Source organism: Mastigoproctus giganteus, chromosome 11 (assembly GCF_048544385.1).
Source record: "Mastigoproctus giganteus isolate SK-2022 chromosome 11, ASM4854438v1, whole genome shotgun sequence".
In the NCBI taxonomy this organism is placed as follows: Eukaryota; Metazoa; Arthropoda; class Arachnida; order Uropygi; family Thelyphonidae; genus Mastigoproctus; species Mastigoproctus giganteus.
In genome coordinates, this window is record NC_143585.1 from 150,614,366 (window position 1) to 150,634,787 (window position 20,422).

A 20,422-nucleotide genomic window follows, 5' to 3' on the forward strand; every position below is an offset into this window, starting at 1 on the left:
TTCGAGGGTACAGCTCTAAAACGGTGTTTGCAACTTGGCCGATAGTTAGTACACTGGACCGAACCTATTGGTAACTGTCTAGTGTATAATCTTGCTGTCTCTACTCTGCCGGACGACTGGAGGAAGTCCGAGTAGTGTGTATGTGAGGGGCATTGTCAAGGCCATGTTATGCCACAGAGCTGAGTATATTCTTAACGTGTATATGCCATATCCAAAAATTTCTTTACTTCATACAGCATGTCTTCCCCCCATCTTTTCTTACTATTGAATACACCATGAATTGTCAAACTAATAGAGCACACTTATCTGCAAAAAGATTTAAACCTCCCAGGCACTTCCTTGTTCACTTCACAAATATACGTGGTTTCAGTTCTAATCTCAATGATGTCCATTTCCACTTGCAGTCTGCCAAACTTCATGCACTGTTTCTGACAGAATCTCAGCTATTGGTTGATTCAACCACTGCTCATCTCAGTTGTCCGAATTATTCACTGTATGATTCCTTTCGCTTCAAAGGCAGTACTTGTGGATATGTCAATTTGGATATTCCCTATCAGAGACTTAGTAATTTGGAATCTCCTTTTTTTGTCCTTCTCATGCTTAAAATCTCTCTCTCTCTCTCTCTCTCTACCACATTCTGTCAAATTCATGTGTTGCTTCTTTCGTTCTCCGAACTGCACTAATCACTCAGAACTCTTTGAAACTTGACTTTCTCCAGTCCAACTTTCCTAATAGCGAGGTAATTTTTCTAGGTGATTTTAATGTTAACAACTCCAACTGGCTTCTGTTTTCTAGTCACATGGACACAGCTGGTCGAAATGCTGAGGCTTTTGCAATTACTAATTACCTTGCACAGATTGTTCATTTACCTACCAGAATACCAGAGAATCCTAACTGCACAGCCAACACACTTGATCTTTTTCTCACAAACAACGCTGCTAAGTTTACTGTTGAGGTGAATGGTCTCTAGGCACCTCAGATCAAAACTTGCTATTTGATCTGAGGTGCCTAGAGAAAATTTAATTTTCTTCTGCTTGGAAATTGGCTCACATCCAGCGAGTTCCTAAAAACTGTAACAAATCCCTTCCACCCCATTGCGATTACTTGTACTTGTTATAAAATAATGGAGAAATCAATTAACCACTGACTTTTTAGCTATCTTGAAACCATTCAGCTGATTAACGATCGCCAGTATGGATTCCGTCGATGTTGATCTACTGGGGGTATTCTTGCTTATATTACCCATCTATGGACAAATTCAATGGAAATGTGTGGTTAAACTCAAACATTTGCTCGACATTTCAAAGGCTTTTGATTGTGTTTGGCATAAAGGTCTTCTAAGTAAGCTTCCATCTTATGGTTTGTCAACTGTTTTTTATAATTCGGTATCCAGTTTTCTCTCTAACCGCTTACTGTGGGTGATGGTAGATGGCTCACTGTCTTCTAACTTCTCCACTAATGCTGGTGGAGAAGTTAGAAGACAGTGGTTCCCCAAGGTTCATTATTCTAGGTAGTGCAATATCATGGCAACTCTTTGTGAAGGTATTCACAATATGAGATATACTTAATGATGCCAATTTATAACTACTTAAGTGGTTGGCTACATACAGAAATGATGCATTAGCATTAGTAGAAGTGTATGATGCAAGAAAGCAAGCTTATGCAGCATCAGCCAAAAAAAAATAAATAAATAAAAAACACGCTCCCATTTCACCCCCACCCCCACCCCTACAGATTCAATTTATACAATTTACCTCAGAGGTGGAGACAGGAGGTACCCTTTCTTTCTTGGATGTACTGGTCTCTAGGATAGGCCCTAGGCTCAAAACTTCTGTGTTTAAAAAACCTATGTGCAGAGGCCAGTACACCCATTATAGTTCAGCACAAGCTGGGCAGCATAAGAATAGTGTAGTGAAAGCTCTACTAGATAGAGCAGGGTCACACTGCACCACCTCTGAGGACAAAGAATGTGAAATTAGACGAGTCACAGCAGACCTTAGAAAATGCGAATACCCCCCAGAGGATCATAGACAGGTTTAGTAGAGGAATAGAGTCTAACCGTCAGGAACCGTTTGTTCCTGTGGCTACCGCATACATTCCTTACTATCCGGGTGTTACTGAGCATCTCGCTAGAGTTTTGCGGGGTTATAAAACACGCTGTGTGCAGCTTCCCGGGCAGAGGTTGCACACAGTGTTGTCTCAGGTAAAAGACCCAATAGCAAAGGACCTGAGTAGTGGAGTAGTATACAGGATAAAATGCCCGGATTGTGGGGAATGTTATGTGGGCGAGACAAAACGACGGCTCAAGGATCGTCTGGGGGAGCATGCAAATGCTATAAAAACTGCTGATTACAATAAGTCTGCTGTGGCTGAACATTTTTGGGAGAAGCAGCATCAAATCTCCCCAGAGGATGCGGTTATCGTGGATCGAGCGCATGGGTTCTGGAACCGTAAATGGCTTGAGAGCCTACGAATCTGTTCATCCGACCACAATATTATGAATAGGGACAGAGGTATGCGTATGCATCCTCTGTTTGAAACTGTCATCCTAAGTACGGATGAACGGTTTTGCTTAACACGTTCCCGAGCTATTTCCGCTTCCAGTTCAGACCATGCGCCGACTGCACCACGTATATAAGTACCGTGAGCCTGTTATATATGGACGTGCTGCAGGAAGTTTTGTTACTGCTGAGGAAGGAAGCCGATGCTTCCGAAAGCTCCAGAGATTTTTATCATTTTTATCACTTTTAATCCGGTTTATTTTAGTGTGTTTTATCTCAAGGATTTTATCACAGTTTTAATGGTTTTTTTTTTTTTTTTTTTTTACATGTATATAATTTAATTTAATATAATAGCAGTTTTTGTAAATATTTATTTTAATATGTAAATATTTTAGTTACAGTAAATACTTATTCTTATGGTTGGTGTGTGAGCTGATTTAATGCTAAAATATGAATTTGCCCAACCTCAGAGGCCTTTTTCTGGATAAGATATGAAGTTCTCTGAGCAATGCAGACGGACTGCAAGAGTAGCTCATTGGTGCCTTGTCAATGATAAACAGGGTTTTTTCTAGCAGGGATAAAGAGGTGATTATTCCCTTGTACAAGGAAGTGGTACAAACCTATATACAGTACTCAAGGTGTGGCCTTGTACAAGTGCACACCTTGAGTACTGTATATAGGTTTGGAGGCCTCATTTCAAGAAGGATGTAGAGCTGCTGGAACGAGTACAGAGAAGGGCAAGAAGATTAGTGAATGGAACAAAGGGTTGCTCTTATGAAGAAAGGCTTAAGTTTTGCAAATTAGTGTCTGGATGCTAGGCACTGGCGAGGTGATCTGATAGAGGTGTATAAAGCCTTGAATGGTTTGAGCAAGCTCAATGCCGATGGGATTCTTCCTCTTGTTGTTGTTATTTGGTTTTTAGGAGCATTAGCAACTAAGGCCGTATTGCTCCAGGAATATGCGGTGGTCATTCCCTGACCTTTCCGCATCCTCCGTATTTGGTGGTGACAGGCTCGAACCCCGGTGTAATCAAGAAGCGTGTGCTACGCACTGCTGCTCTTTCCCACCTGGCTATGGTGTCGCTTCTTCCTCTTGCTCAGAATAATCACCGGAGAGTGCATAAATTCAAATTGAGAAAAGACAGATGTATGAAAAATGTGCGGAAATTTGCCTTTAGCCAGTGGGTAGTTGGTTGGGGCAACAGACTTCCATCCTTTGTTGTGGAAGTTGATAGCCTAAATAAATTTAAGGGTCAGCTGGACAGGTATTTCGAACGAACAGAGGGGAGAAATGGGAGTGTTTTTTTTTTTTTTTTTTTTTTTGCTGATGCTGCATAAGCTTGCTTTCTTGCATTATATGCCTCTACTAATGCTAATGGGCGAATAATAATTGTAAAAGCCTCAGCATCTCGACCAGCTGGGTCGGTGTGACTAGAAAATGGAAGCAGCTGGAGTTGTGAACATTAAAATCACCAAGGAAAATTACCACACTGTTAGGAAAGTTGGACTTGAGAAAGTAAAGTTGCAAAGAGAGGAAGTCAAAAAGCTCCTAGTGATTAGTGGAGTTGGGAGAACGGTAGAGACAACAGATGAATTTGACACAATGAGGTAGAGAGATTTTAAGCCAGAGAAGATCGATAAGAGGAGATTCTAATTTACCAAATCTCTGACATGGAATATCGGAACGGATATATGCACAAGTACCACCTTGGAGGCAAAGGGAATCGTACAGCGTATAATTTGGGCGACTGAGATGAGCAGTAGTTGAATCAACCAATAACTGAGATTCTGTCACAAAAAGTACTTGCCAATTTCTGCAGAAAAAACAAAGATTTTATTGTTTGTTGAAGGACTGATTCTCTGTAAGGAGACATCCACATATAAAGATAGAAGAATTCAGTCTGCAATCAGTGATAACTTTGAAGTATTAAGGAATGTATATAGATAGATAGAAATAGAAGAGTTCAGTCACATTTAGATAGAAGTCACATAGAAGAGTTCAGTCACATTTAGATAGAAGTCACATAGAAAGTTCAGTCGCATTTAGATAGAAGTCACATATAAAGATAGAGGAGTTCAGTCTGCAATCAGTGATAAGTATTAAGGAGTGCATATAGATAGGCAGAGGACGGCCTCCGTAGCCGAGTGGGCAGGAGCGGGAGTGCAGTAGCACACGCTGTTTGAGTAGACCGGGGTTCTAGCCCCTGCCTGCTGAATACGGTCGATCTGCCAACCCGCACTGGACCAGCGTGGCAGATTATGGTCCATTTCCCTCAGCATGAATTGTTGAGGAGGCTTCCACCCTGCAGTGGGTTGATAATGGCTGCACTTTACTTTTTATAGATAGGCATATGAAGTTTATTGGACATATTAATGTAATAAGTGATAAAATTAAAAGATTTGCAGGAATGATAACTCACATAACCAGGAAGCAATAAGGGAAAAGCAATAAATCTTTTATACAAATGTATCTTTGCACCAATAACAACTTACAGTGCACCAATATAGTTAATGGAAGGAATAAAGGAAAGGGGCAAACGAAAGCTGTATTCAGCACAAAGAGTAACATTGATGCAAATGTTGGTAGTGTGTAGGACGGTATCCAGTGAAGCATTTCAGATTATAGTTGGGAAACTGCCATTGGATTTGTTGCTGGCCTGCAGGGCACTGTGCTATTATTTGCGATTGCAGAAACCACTTAGACTGCTGGAAATAGAATTAAATCTAGAAGAAAATTTGAAGCGGGAGAAAAGATTAATGTAGAACAAGTTACTAGAGATTTGGAAAAGTCAATTGGAGACTTTGAATTAAGGAGAAATAAAAAATTTTTTACCAGATGTAGAAAAGAATATAAGTTGTAAATCGTTTCAAACAGACTTTGTACAGTTTGTTTCTCATGGTAGGTCATGGATTTTTCTTTGAAAGGTTGAATAAGTTTGGAGCAGTTCAGAGAATAAGATGTGTTCGTGGGGAGGTGCAGACATTGGAGCATGTTTTATACAATTGTGCAGAGTATTTGGACGTAAGGATTGAATTGAAATGGAATGCTTCAAGGATGAATAACAATATGAGTAGAAGTTCTGAGGTTTAAATGATTAAAGCAAAGTAGGATTATGGCATTTAAGAAAGTTGCAACACAGATGTTTAAAAGAAGAAGAGTTTTATTAAAAAATGTGCAACAAAATGGTGAAATCTATAAATGGAACAGAAAAGAAAATAGCACAAAAGATAATAGTGCAAGTGTAGGATGAGAGGTAACTTTCATTTTCTAACTGGTGGGAGCTTGCCCTGGAATAGTGTACTCATCGTTCTCTCTCTCTCTTTTGCAGTTTGAGGACGAGGGTTTCCTGTGCGGACGTGCCTTTCTGCCGCTCCTGGAACAGAAGTTTTTTCTGATTTATTTTCTTCTTTATTAGTTTAAATTGACACATTACTTATTTCTAGAGTAGCTTTATATTCCTATTTACGGTATTTAAAGTTAAAGTAACTTAGATAGAGATTTGTAGGTATTACTTAGTATCGGAAAGGGTATCAAATCCACGTGTTTACCGTTCATAAACAGCCGCCATTGTTGCGTGAAAATTAATCAGTAAAATCTATTAATCTTGTCGAACTTCATTGGCAATTAAATTGCACTTTTAACTATACATATAACCACTTAGGTTACGGAACATAAATAATTAGTAAAAATAAATAATTAATACATAACTTGATACGGAAGTTATATAAAGCGATTTCGTAGATAACACTCGTTACTGAAACGCGATACAGCATATCCGGAATTATAGTATAGTGCATAATATAATATTGTCGATTAATCAGTAGATCTATTAATCTCGTTAAACTTCATTGTCAATTAAATTGTACTTTTAACTATATATATATAACGACTTAGAGAACAAACGTAACAAATAATTAGTACATACTTGATACGGAAGTTATATAAAGGGAACTCGTAGATAACACTCGATACTGAAAAATAAATATAGCTTTATAACTGTGTTAAGATACAAGTTTAAGGTTTTAATTTTGTTCTGAAATTGTAATTTTATTGACATTTAAATCGAAATCATGACTCTGACCAGAGCAGCAAAGCAAAAGGCTCAAGCTAATGGGAGTGCTGTGACTCAGGGGAGAACTGAGGGGGGCAGTTGCCCTCTGAATCACAGCCTTTTAAGATGCACTGTTTGCTTGATGTTTGCGGAGCAATCGGGTACGGGACATGATACTGCCATGGGGGATGTCTTTGTGTGTGCACGATGCAAGGAGTGCAAGGAAATTAGGCGACAACTCGGCGTTGTTATGGGCCTGTGTGAGACCTTGAAGGACAGGGTGGATGCCCTCGAAGGAAATAAATTGAGGGGCCCATCAAGCTCTCAGCTGCCCACATCAACGCCAGAGCTTGCACTTGGTCATCTTGCAACACAGAGGCAGCCCCCAAGGCAGAATGCGCTGGTCCCACAGGAACTAGTAGTTGTTGGTGACTCTATTGTCACGGAAATGGGGAACATGCTTTGTAAAAAGGATAGGTGGAACAGGACCAGGGTATGTCTGCCAGGGGCAAAGGTTGATGACGTGGTAGAGCAGATATCATCTTTTAAGGGCACTAAAGGTGATATAGTTGTACACGTTGGCACTAATGATATTAAGAGTAGGAGACCAGCGGAATTACTTAACAAGTACAGGTCACTGTTGAAAAAAAGCCGTGAAGTAGGGTTGAATTTGAAAGTGTCTGCAATTCTGCCCAGACACGATAGGAGGGAGTATATGATGAGAGCCTTGTCGATCAATTCGGCCCTGGAAAGATTGTGCAAGGCTCAAGATGTAGAATTTTTTTCAGCCTGGAATGTACTTGTTAACAGGAGAGATTGCTTCTACAGGGATGGGATACACTTAAATAGAAAGGGTGCAAGAATATTTGCTGATGCTATCGAGGCAGTGTTAGGTGGGTCGGAAAACTGCTAGCTTGGGGGGAGACAAAGACTAATGGATTAACAGTAGCCACTGGCAGAGGTGAAAGAGATTCTTGCACTGCTTCTATTGGAATGAGCAGAAGCCTGAAAAACAAGATGCAGGATATTTCAGAGACTGCTGGAAGTCATTGTGATACAAGTAAACACATGGGTTGTGTTAGGGTAGCTAAGAATAGAAAAAGGTGCATGTATACTTGTGTGTACACCAATGCTAGGAGTTTAGTAAATAAATTTGATGAATTTGAGGTATTGCTCAAAACATCAAAGGCATATATTGTTGGGATATCAGAGACGTGGTGTCACACAGATATAAGGAATGCAGAACTGGAATTTGGGGAGTACAATGTGTATAGAAAGGATAGAAAGGACAGGAGGGGAGGAGGGGTTATGCTATTAGTTAAAAAACACATAAAATCCAAGGAAGTGAAGCCAGTCGACATTGATGGACAGGGCAGTGTCGAGTCAGTTTGGTGTGACATAAGCATAGGTAAATCAAAATTGAGAGTAGGAGTGTGCTATAGGCCTAATGACTCTGATGAGTATAATAAGATACTGTACAGGGAAATAGAATGGGCCAGTAAATCAGAGAGTCTTATAATGGGAGATTTTAATTTCCCAGATATTGACTGGAATTTGTGGGTTGGTCACTCACACCCAAGCAGGGCTTTTGTGGATTTATTGGATGATTGTTTTCTACACCAGCATGTTCGGGAGGCAACTAGAGGGAGTAATACTCTTGATCTGATTATCAGTAGTGATTCTTCATGCATTAGGAATCTGCAGATAAAGGAACCACTAGGTGGCAGTGATCACAGTGTGCTGAAGTGGGATTTACTCAAGGAGGTAACTACCATCAGAGGTAAAGGGAAGGGTTTTTGCTTTCGTAAAGGCGACTATGATGGTCTGAGACAGTATTTAAATTCTATACAGTGGGACCAACTGATGATGTTACCAACAGCAAATTCAAAATGGGAAGCATTCAAGGAACTAATCTTGGAAGCTACCAGGCTTTACATACCAACCAAGAAATATTGTTCAAGGTTCAGGCCTAAATGGTTGTCAGATGAACTAATGAGACATATGGCAGAGAAGAAAAATGCATGGGATACATACAAATTAATGGGTGACATGGAAGCCTATGATAGATATAAGTTGGTCTGTAAACAAGTCACAAAGGAGATTAGGCAGGCAAAGGCAGATTATGAGAAATCCTTGGCAAAGGATGCAAAGAAAAACAGAAAAGAGTTCTTTACCTATTTAAACTCAAGAAGGAAAGGGATGAATCAGATTGGTCCACTGGATGTTGATGGTTCAACAGTTGAGGATCCAGCTCAGGTGGCAAACAATCTAAACGAGTATTTTGCATGTACATTCACACATGAGGAGTTATTCAGGAAGGGGAATGTCGTAGGTGAAGTAAACATTGGCAGTGGGCTAGATTATTTTCTAATAACTGAGAGGAAAGTGGAGGAGAAATTGTTGAGGATAAACATAAAAAAGGCACCCGGGGTGGATGGGATCTATCCAGTTATATTAAAGGAGGCAGCAAAGGAAGTAAGCAAACCCCTAGCCATAATTATGAGAGCTTCTTTGGACTCAGGGGAGGTACCCATGGACTGGAGATGTGCAAATGTAACCCCAATTCACAAAGGAGGATCAAAGGCTGACACAAGTAATTATAGACCTGTTAGTTTAACTTCGGTTCCAGGAAAATTAATGGAGGCACTGGTTAAAGAAGCACTGCAGGATCATCTGGACAAGAATTCAGTTATATCTCAGACACAGCATGGTTTTGTTCAAGGCAGGTCTTGTCTGACCAATTTGATTGGATACTATGATGTAGTCACAAAAGAACTGGATGCAGGGAATAACTTTGATATTATATATTTGGATCTTAGAAAGGCTTTTGATACTGTTGCGCATGGAAGACTGCTGCACAAATTGGAGAAGTGTGGCATTGGAGGCAAATTGCTGCTATGGATAAAGGGATGGTTGAGTGGCAGAAGACAGAGAGTGGTAATCAATGGACACTGCTCAACGTGGACTAATGTTATTAGTGGAGTTCCTCAGGGTTCAGTGTTGGGTCCATTGTTGTTTTCTGTATTTATAAATGATATTGATGATGGTGTATCAGGCTTAATGTCCAAGTTTGCAGATGATACCAAGGTTGGCAGGGTTGTTAAGGACACTACTGATACTATGCTGCTGCAACAGGATCTGGAAAGGTTGAGCAGATGGGCTGAGAGGTGGCAAATGAAGTTTAACATTGACAAATGTAAAGTACTACATATGGGAAACAGTAACCCCAGATCAACGTATCAACTCTGTGGTACTACGCTGACAGTGGTAGAGAATGAAAAGGACCTGGGGGTAATTGTGCAGGCAGATATGAAGTTCTCTGAGCAGTGCAGACGAGCTGCAAGAGTAGCTCATGGTGTCTTGTCAATGATATACAGGAATTTTTCAAGCAGGGACAGGGATGTGATTATTCCCTTGTATAAGGCATTGGTCAGGCCACACCTTGAGTACTGTATACAGGTCTGGAGGCCTCATTTCAGGAAGGATGTAGAGCTGCTGGAACGAGTACAGTGAAGGGCAACAAGATTGGTGAATGGAACAAAGGGTTGCTCTTACGAAGAAAGGCTTAAGTTTTGCAAATTACAGAGCCTGGAGACTAGGCATCGGCGAGGTGATCTGATAGAGGTGTATAAGGCTTTGAATGGCTTGAGCATGCTCAATGCCGATGGGATTCTTCCTCTTGCTCAGAATAATCACCTGAGAGGGCATAAATTCAAATTGAGGAAGGACGGATGTCGGATAGATGTGCAGAAATTTGCCTTTAGCCAGCGGGCAGTTGGTTTGTGGAATAGACTCCCATCGTTTGTTGTTGAAGTTGATAGCCTAAATAAATTTAAGGCTCAGCTGGACAGGTATTTCGAACGAACGGAGGGGTGAAATGGGAGTAGTGGTTGTTTTCTTTTTTTTTTTTTTTATTTGGCTGATGCTGAATAAGCTTGCTTTCTTGCATCAAATGCCTCTGCTAATGCTAATGCTCTGCATTTTGTATGATAATGTACCTCACTTGTCATTTTATATGACATTCTAAACTGTGTCATAATGTCTGTGTATGAAACTGTAAACTGTTCTTTAGATTGTTAGGGTTGCCAGATATCGGCTGGTACCACCTAATTAAATAAATAAATAAACTGCATTGTACTCTCCATGTTCAAATTCTTCATCCCTTATAGTTGAGTGTAACTGAGTGACACCATGTTCCTGATATCCTCACAGTATCTACTATATGATGATTTGACTGACCTGCAATTAAAATTCATCATATTTAATTATTATGCTTCTAGCATTGGTGTACATGGAAGTATACATGCACCTGTTCTTACTCTTAGTTACCTTAACACAACTCATGAATTTACTTGTTCTATGATGACACAGCTGGCCTTGAAATCCCGACACCTTGCTTTCCAGGCTACTGCACATTCCAATAGAAGCAGTGCAAGAATCACTTTCATCTTTGCATGCAGCTCTAGTTATTCTATTATTATCATCTGTGTACCACCAAACTGAGTTTTCTGTTCAACCTAACATTGTCCCCATCAGTGAATATTCTTGCACCCCTTCCATTTAAGTGTACCAATCCCTGTAAAATCAGTCTCTCCTATGCACAAGCACAGACACACTAGGAAAAATTATACTCCATGATCCTTGCATAATCTCTCCAGAGCTGAAATGATTGACAAGGCTCTAAACAAGGTATCCCTCCTGTTGTGTCTGAGCAGCATTGCAGACACTTTCAAATTTAATTGTAACTCTCAACTTTTTCCCAACATTGCCCTGAGCTTTTAAAGTAAGTTCTCAGATCCCCTACTCTTAATATCATCATTGCCAGTGTATACAATGATATCACCTTTTATTTATACCTTTAAAAGATGATATCTGCTCTAAAACATTGAGTTTTGCACCAACAGACATAGCCTGGTCCGATTGCACTTATCCATTCTGCACAATATATCTCCTGTTTCCCTGACAATAGAGTCACTGATAATAATTAGTTCCTGTGGGACCAGTGCATTACTGTCCTTAATGCTCACATTGAGTTGGCTCCATATTAATACCATTGAGGGCATCCACGCTGTTCTTCAAGCTCTCATAAACTCCCATCAGAAAGCTGATTCTTACTTCCTCACATTTTTTTCACTGAACACAAAAAAAGATATCTCGATTGGCTGTATCATGTTCCATTCCAGATAAGATCCACAAACAATGCACAAGCAGCACATTTCCTAAGACTGTGATTCTTAGTAGAAACCCTTTCTGATCTGTGTTTAGCATTAGTAGTGGCATATAATGCAAGAAAGCAAGCTTATCTTGCATCAGCCAGGGGAAGGAAACTCTTCCAATTTCGCCTATCCATTCCGTCCAGAAGTTTGTCTAGTTTTTCCTTGAATTAATTTCCACAACAACAGATGAAAGTTTCTTCCACTAATCACTGGCTAAAGGCAAATTTCCATACATCTATTCTGGAACCATCCTTCCTCAAGTGCGTAATCTGACTAAGAGGAAGAATCCTATCAGGATTCTTCCTCTTAGTCAGATTACGCACTTGAGGAACTATTCAAAGCCTTATACACTTCAATCAGATCACCTTGCAAATGCCGACTCTCCAGACACTGCAATTTGCAGAACCGAAGCTAGTAAGAGCACCTCTTTTTTTCTCCTTACCAATTTCATTTCCCTTCTTTGCACTCATTCCAGCAGCTCCACATCCTTTGTAAAATGAGGCCTTCAGACCTGTAAGCAGTACTCAAGGTATTGCCTTATACAAAGGGATAATCACCTCCTTATCCCTGCTAGCAAAATTCCTTAATATCATTGACAAAATCCCCATGAGCTGCCCTGGCAGCCTGTTTGCACTGCTCAGAGAACTTCATATCTGACTGCACAATTACCTCCAGGTCTTTTTCATTCCCCACTACCCTGATTGAAGTACTATACAGTTGGTACATTACTCTAGGGTTACTACTACTCATATGTTGTGCTTTACATTTGTCAATGTTAAACTTCAGTTGCCATTTCTCAGTCCATCTGCCGAACTTTTCTAGATCCTGTAGCAGCAGCATACCATCGATACTGTCATTAAAAACTGCTCTGCCAACTTTTTTGTATCATCTGCAAACTTGGATAGACAGGATACGAAGGGAGGAGGGGTTATGCTATTAGTTAAGAAACACATAAAATCCAAGGAAGTGAAGCCAGTCGACATCGCTGAACAGTGCAGTTTCGAGTCAGTTTGGTGTGACATAAGCATTGGGAGATCAAAATTGAAAGTAGGAGTGTGCTATAGGCCTAAATTGAAAGTAGGAATGTACAGTAAACCCTCGCTATTCGCGGGGGTTACGTTCCTGAGAAATGTCGCGAATACCGAAAACGCGAATACTGAGTTATGGCTCCCATAGTAATAAAGGGGTTCCGTTCCAAAGTATGAAATATATAAGAAAAACTAGTCTAAAATTTTGTCTATGTATTATATGTACCTTCATATTATGACTATGTACACAGTGAAATGCAAGCATATGGCATCAGAATGAAAATAAGAAACAATTCAATATTAAATGTAATATTTATTAGAAATTTCAAACAAATCTTTCAAACCAGCGTCTTTGCTAGCTAAAAAACCTATCCCGCCAGTGCTATCATCAGTTTCGCTAAAGCGTTGATAAGGAGTTTTGCGTTTTCGCGAATGATGAGTGAACTTAACGGAATTTTATTTTGAGTTCTGTCTTCTGTCCACAGATTTAAAGCTTTTTCCATTTTTTCTAATTTAACATCATGAGTTACAGAGCAAATTTTTGAAGCAATTAGCGCGTTTTCACGGACACTACGGCAGATTTTTTCTTCCGATTTCTTGATTGATCGTACCGTTGACTCATTGATTTTATAATGTTTGGCCACTGAGGAGACACTTTCACCATTAGAAATTTTGTCTAATAACTCAATTTTATTCGATAATGTCATCGCCTTTGATCTTTTCACATTTCCCTTGTTATTCGTAGTCATATTTTTGTAGGGATTAGAAAAGAACTTGTCCACAATAAAGTCACTTTCTTCCGTTAACACACTCGAAAAAGTCTGTTTTACACTGCAAAACGGTAGATTTATCACTTTTGTAAGCATATCAATTTATAAATTGATACATTTATTCAATTTATAAGAATATAAATTAAAATCAAACGACGAAACCTTCCATAACTAACACATACTGAACAGGGATTAGCGAGAAACATCCACGCTCCCGAGTTTTTCACCCCTCTCCCCCACCCACTGAGCGCTGTTTTGACCGGGAAAGATAATTTTAGCCACGCCCATGTTTTTTATGGCGGAAAATATTCACGGCGTTTTAAAACTCACATTTTTTTTGGTTTCATTTTATATTAAATCGGCGATCGCGAAACCGCGAATAGCGGGGGTTTACTGTACAGTTTCTTATTATACTCTGATGAGTATAATAAGAAACTGTACAGGGAAATAGAGTGGGCCAGTAAATCAGAGTCTTATAATGGGGGATTTTAATTTCCCAGATATTGACTGGAATTTGTGGGTTGGTCACTCACACACTAGCAAGGCTTTTGTGGATTTATTGGATGATTGTTTTCTAAATCAGCATGTTCGGGAGGCAACTAGAGGGAGCAATACTCTTGATTTGATTATCAGTAGTGATTCTTCATGCATTAAGAATCTGCAGATACAGGAACCACAAGGTGGCAGTGATCACAGTGTGCTGAAGTGGGATTTACTCAAGGAGGTAACTACCATCAGGGGTAAAGGGAAGGGTTATTGCTTTCGTAAAGGCGACTACGATGGTCTGAGACAGTATTTAAATTCTATACAGTAAGACCAACTGATGATGTTACCAACACCAAACTCAAAATGGGAAGCATTCAAAGAACTTATCTTGGAAGCTACTAGGCTTTACATACCAACTAAGAAATATGTTCAAGGTTCAGGCCTAAATGGATGTCAGATGAACTAATGAGACATATGGCAGAGAAGAAAAATGCATGGGATACATATAAATTAACAGGTGACACAGAAGCCTATGATAGATATAAGTTGATCTGTAACCAAGTTACAAAGGAGGTTAGGCAGGCGAAGGCAGATTACGAGAAATCTTTGGCAAGGGATGCAAAGAAAAACAGCAAGGAGTTCTTTACTTATGTAAACTCTAGAAGGAAGGGGATGAATCAGATTGGTCCACTTGATATCGATGGTTCAACTGTTCATGATCCTGCTCAGGTAGCTAACAAGCTAAATTAATATTTTGCATCTACATTCACACATGAGGAGTTATTCAGGAAGGGGAATGCCATAGATGAAGTAAACACTGTGCTAGATGATCTTGTAATAATTGAGAGTAAAGTGGAGGAGAAATTGTTGAAGATAAATACAAGAAAGGCACCTGGGGTGGATGGGATCTATCCATTTATATTAAAGGAGGCAGCAAAGGAAGTAAGCAATCCATTAGCCATAATTATGAGAGCTTCCTTGGACTCAGGGGAAGTACCCACAGACTGGAGATGTGCAAATGTAACCCCAATTCACAAAGGAGGATCAAAGGCTGACACAAGTAATTATAGACCTGTGAGTTTAACTTCTGTTCCAGGAAAATTAATGGAAGCACTGGTTAAAGAAGCACTGCAGGATCATCTTGAGAAGAATTCAGATATAGCTCAGACACAGCATGGTTTTGCTAAGGGAAGGTCTTGCCTGACCAATTTGATTGGATGCTATGATGTAGTCACAAAAGAATTGGATGCAGGGAATAACTTTGATATTATATATTTGGATCTTAGAAAGGCTTTTGATACTGTTGCACATAGAAGACTGCTGCACAAATAGGAGCAGCATTGGTGTCAAATTGTTGCTATGGATAAAGGGATGGTTGAGTGCCAGAAGACAGAGTGGTAATTAATGGACACTACTCATCGTGGACTAATGTTATTAGTGGAGTCCCTCAGGGTTCAGTGTTGGGTCCATTGTTGTTTTCTGTATTTATAAGTAATATTGATGGTATATCAAGCTTAATGTCCAAGTTTGCAGACGATACAAAGATTGGCAGGGTTGTTAAGGACGCTACTGACGCTATACTGCTGCAACAGGATCTGGAAAGATTGAGCAGATGGGCTGAGAGGTGGCAAATGAAGTTTAACATTGACAAATGTAAAGTACTACATATGGGAAACAGCAACCCCAGAGCAACGTATCAACTCTGTGGTACTACACTAACAGTGGTAGAGAATGAAAAGGACCTGGGGGTAATTGTGCAGGCAGATATGAAGTTCTCTAAGCAGTGCAGACGGGCTGCAAGAGTAGCTCATGGTGTCTTATCAATGATATACAGGAATTTTTCTAGCAGGGATAGGGAGGTGATTATTCCCTTGTATAAGGCAATGGTCAGGCCGCACCTTGAGTACTGTATACAGGTCTGGAGGCCTCATTTCAAGAAAGATGTAGAGCTGCTGGAACAAGTACAGAGAAGGGCAACAAAGTTAGTGAACGGAACAAAGGGTTGCTCTTACGAAGAAAGGCTTAAGTTTTGCAAATTACAGTGTCTGGAGACTAGGCACCGGCGAGGTGATCTGATAGAGGTGTACAAAGCCTTGAATGGTTTGAGCATGCCCAATGCCGATGGGATTCTTCCTCTTGCTCAGAATAATCACCTGAGAGGGCATAAATTCAAATTGAGGAAAGACAGATGTAGGATAGATGTGCGGAAATTTGCCTTTAGCCAGCGGGTAGTTGGTTGGTGGAACAGACATTCATTCCTTGTTGTGGAAGTTGATAGCCAAAATAAATTTAAGGCTCAGCTGGACAGGTATTTTGGAAGAACGGAGGGGTGAAGTGGAAAGGTTTTTTTTTTGGCTGATGCTGCGTAAGCTTGCTTTCTTGCATCATATGCCTCTACTAATGCTAATGCTAATTGAGCCTGATATACCTTCACCAATATCAGTGATAATTATAGAAAAACAATGGACCTAACACCGAGCCCTGGAGTACTTACTAAGCACATTGGTCAACGATAATCAGTGTCCATTGATTACAACTCTCTGTATACTCCCTCTGAACCATCCCTTTATCCATAGCAGCGACTTACCCATAATGCCCCACTACTCCAATTTGTATAACAATCTTTTATGTGTAACAGTATTAAAAGTTTTCCTGAAATCCAAGTGTATGATATCAAATTCCTTTTTTTTCATCCAGTTCCTTTGTGACCATATTGTAGTTTCCAATCAAATTGGCCAGACAAGATTTCCCTATAACAAACCCATGCTGTGTCTGAACTGTAACTGCAGTTCTGTCTAGATTAACCAGTGACTCCATTAATCAGTCATTGGTTAATCTAGACCAGTGACTGGTTAATGGACCAGTGCATCCATTATTTTCCTTGGAACAGAAGTTAAACTAACAGGTCTGTAATTGCTTGTGAATTGGGGATACATTTGCATATCTCCAGACTGTGGGGATTTCCCCTGAATCCAAGGATGTTCTCATAATTATTGCTAAGGGTTTGCTTACTTCCTTTGTTGCATCCTTGAATAGCTGCACCCTTCACACACCATAAACCTTGCATAATCCTTTATAGTGCTACTGCTAAATATAATTAGATAGATCACATTCACCCAAGGTGCCTGTTTATGTTTAACTTCAACAATTTCTCTTCCACTTTCCTCTCAATTATTACAAAATCATATAGCTTCCTGTTAGAGTTTGATTAACTACTGGCCTTCACTTCCCTAGAGAATTCCTCATGTATGAATGTAAATGAAAAATACTCATCCAGTTTGTCAGCTACCTGAGCAGGATCATCAACAACTGAAACATTGATATCAAGTGGACCAATTTGAATTATCCCTTTCCTTCTAAAGTTTACATAAGTAGTCTTTTCTCTTTTTCTTTGCATCCTTTTCCAAAGATTTCTCATAATCTGCCTTAGCTCATTGTCTAATCTCCTTTGTTACTTGATTACAGAGCAGTTTATATCTATCATATGCTTCTGTATGACCTGATAATTGATATGCATCCCAGTGCATTTTACTTCGCTGTAATGGGTCTCTTTAGTACATATGACATCTGTTTAGGTGTAAGCCTTGAACGGTATTATGAAAAGCCTAGTAGTTTTATGATTATTTCCATGAATTCTTCCCATGTAGAATTTGCTGATGGTAACATCATCAGTTGGCCCCATTGTAGTCACCTTTATGAAAGCAAAAACCCTTCCCTTTATTCTTGATGGTAGTAACATCATTAAGTAAATCCCACATAATGTGTTGTGATCACTGCCACCCGGTGGTTCTTTTATCTGCACATTCTTATAACATGAATAATCACTCCTGATAATTTGAACAAGCATATTACTCCCTCTGGTTGCCTCTTGAACATGCTGCTGTAGAAAACAGTCATCCAATAAATTCACAAAAAATTTTGCTGGTGTGCAAGTGATTAGCCAACAAGTAACAGTCAGAAAGTTAAAATCCCCTATTATAAGACATTCTGATTTACTGGCCCACTATTTTTCTGTACAGTTTGTTGTACTCATCAGAGTCATTAGGCTTATTATACACATCTACTCTCATTTTTGCTTTCCCGGTGCTTATGTCACACCAAACTGACTCAACATTGCACTGGCCACCCCATCAACTGGATGATCTGCTGGATGATCTAACAGCATAACTCCTCCTTCCTTCCTACCCTGATATACCATTTCCCACTACCCTGTCTATCCTTTCTGTACACATTGCACTCCCCAAATTCGAATTCTGCATTCAATATATCTGCGTGACACCATGTCTCTGGCGCCTCCGTAGCCAGGTGGGAAGGAGCAGCAGTGCGTAGCACACGCTTCTTGATTAGACCGGGGTTCGAGCCGATCGCCACCAAATACGGAGGATGCGGAAAGGTCAGGGAATGACCACCGCATATCCCGGAGCAATATGGCCTTAGTTGCTAATGCTCCTAAAAACCAAATAACAAACAAACAAACAAACCATGTCTCTGATATCTCAACAATGTATGCATTTGATGTCCTGACCAGCACTTCAAATTTATTTACTGTACTCCTAGCATTGGTGTAGATGCAAGTATACATACACCTGTTCTTACTTTTAGTTATCTGAACACAACCCATGTATTTACTTGTTCCATGATGACTCCCAGCAGTTCTAGAAATCCCTAGCACATTGCTACCCAGGTTGCTGCTCATTCCAGTAGAAGCAGTGCAAGAAACACTTTCACTTCTGCCCACAGCCATTGTTAATGTATTAGTCTGTGTATCCCCACAAGCTATCAGTTTTCTGACCCGCCTAATACTGCCATGATGGCATCAGCAAATATTCTTGCACCCTTTCTATTTAAGTGTATCCTATTCCTGTAGAAGCAGCTTCTCCTGTTAACAAGCACATACTATGCTGAGAAAAATTTTCTAAAGTTTATCCAGGAATATAAACAGAACATTTATTTATTAACACAAACTGACGAGGAGCACTGTCATTCAGCTAGTATGCATTTGGCTAATGTAAAGAATACTGAATGTATTAAATTATCTTTTAGGATTAAAAGTTTTGAGAAAAACTTAATGAACAATTAGGGGCAAGTACTTATTTTTAGCATTAGCAAAGTTTCATTCTTATTCTAATTTTTTTTTTTTTTTGGCTTTATATCAAGAAAAAATTTTCAGTTTAAATATTTGTTCTTAAATATAGGCATTGGACCAGTTTGCCAAAGATGATATTTGTCACACAAGCCAAGGATCACCAGCATTTCAACCTCCAGAAATTGCCATTGGTCTGGAGAGTTTCTCAGGGTTCAAAGTTGATGTGTGGTCATCTGGTGTTACCCTGTAAGTAGTTTAAAAGAAGTACTTTTAGTTTTTGTTTCCCTGTTTTCTACTTGTTTTTTTTTTTTTTTTTTTAATCAGTAACAGAATTACATTTACTTCATGAATCATTGCAGATACTGGGTGATTGCTTCATATTTTAGAAAAATTGTGTAAATTTATAGTTTAGATGATCTAAATTTATTGAAGATTTCACAAACAAATTTTTCACTTTTGAATGTGTTTCTGCATTTTTTTGGATGAGGTACAGTAACTGTTCCTGAATGCATTTTGAAAATGCTTTTAAGGATGTTGCTTAAAAGTACCATATTTGCTACATTATTGCTGCACCAGTTCATCAGAGTCCTTAGGTTTGTTGTAGTAATTTCTCCCTTAGCCTATTCAACAAAACAAAAATAATAATAAATAAAATAAGTCTTACAATTTATCTTCCTGGAAAAGTATCAGACAGCTATGCTTGCACCTTATCACCAAAATAAGCAACTTCTCCATCCTACATAAAGTACAAAGCAGTGATGTTATGCCATTAATATGTTAATGGCCACTTTTTTTGAATTCAGCTTAAATTGATTTGCTGAGGTTTCTTATTGATAATTGTATTTGTTGATATTAATTGTAAAGTCCTCTATCCTACTAGTTGTGCTAGAGTATAAACAGACGTACTGTCCAGTCAAAATATTATGACTACCTACATAAATAGGCGGTATGGACTCCTCTTACTGCCAGTACGACTGCCACATTCTGAAGCATATACTCTGTAGGGCAATTGAATGTTGCAGGAGGTACATAGTACCATGTTGCCTGTCTTATAGATTTGTGATAGTTTTGTGATAGTCGAAACCTCTTCACCTGTAATTTGAATGTTTATCCCATAATTGTAAAATTCTTTATAACAGTAAAAATTCTGCTTTCATTAATTTTATTAACTTCTCTCAAAGCCTTATAAACCTCAATCAGGTCAGTTCTTTAGAGTTTTTTAGCCCACAACGAGAGTCTTTCCTCATACAGTTGCCCTTTTGCCGATCTCACCATCCATATGGT

General features: G+C 39.3%; 1 protein-coding gene across 2 annotated transcripts in view; it reads left to right on the plus strand.

Annotated features, from left to right (window-relative positions):
• The window catches only part of LOC150078514 (serine/threonine-protein kinase STK11-like), a 272,273-nt gene that overhangs the window by 77,631 nt on the left and 174,220 nt on the right, over nt 1-20,422 (plus strand). For both annotated transcript variants that reach the window (XM_090385158.1, XM_090385159.1), the window contains exon 4: nt 19,248-19,384. In XM_090385158.1, the coding sequence (XP_090241284.1) occupies nt 19,248-19,384 (137 nt within the window). The remainder of the gene's footprint in view (nt 1-19,247; nt 19,385-20,422) is intronic.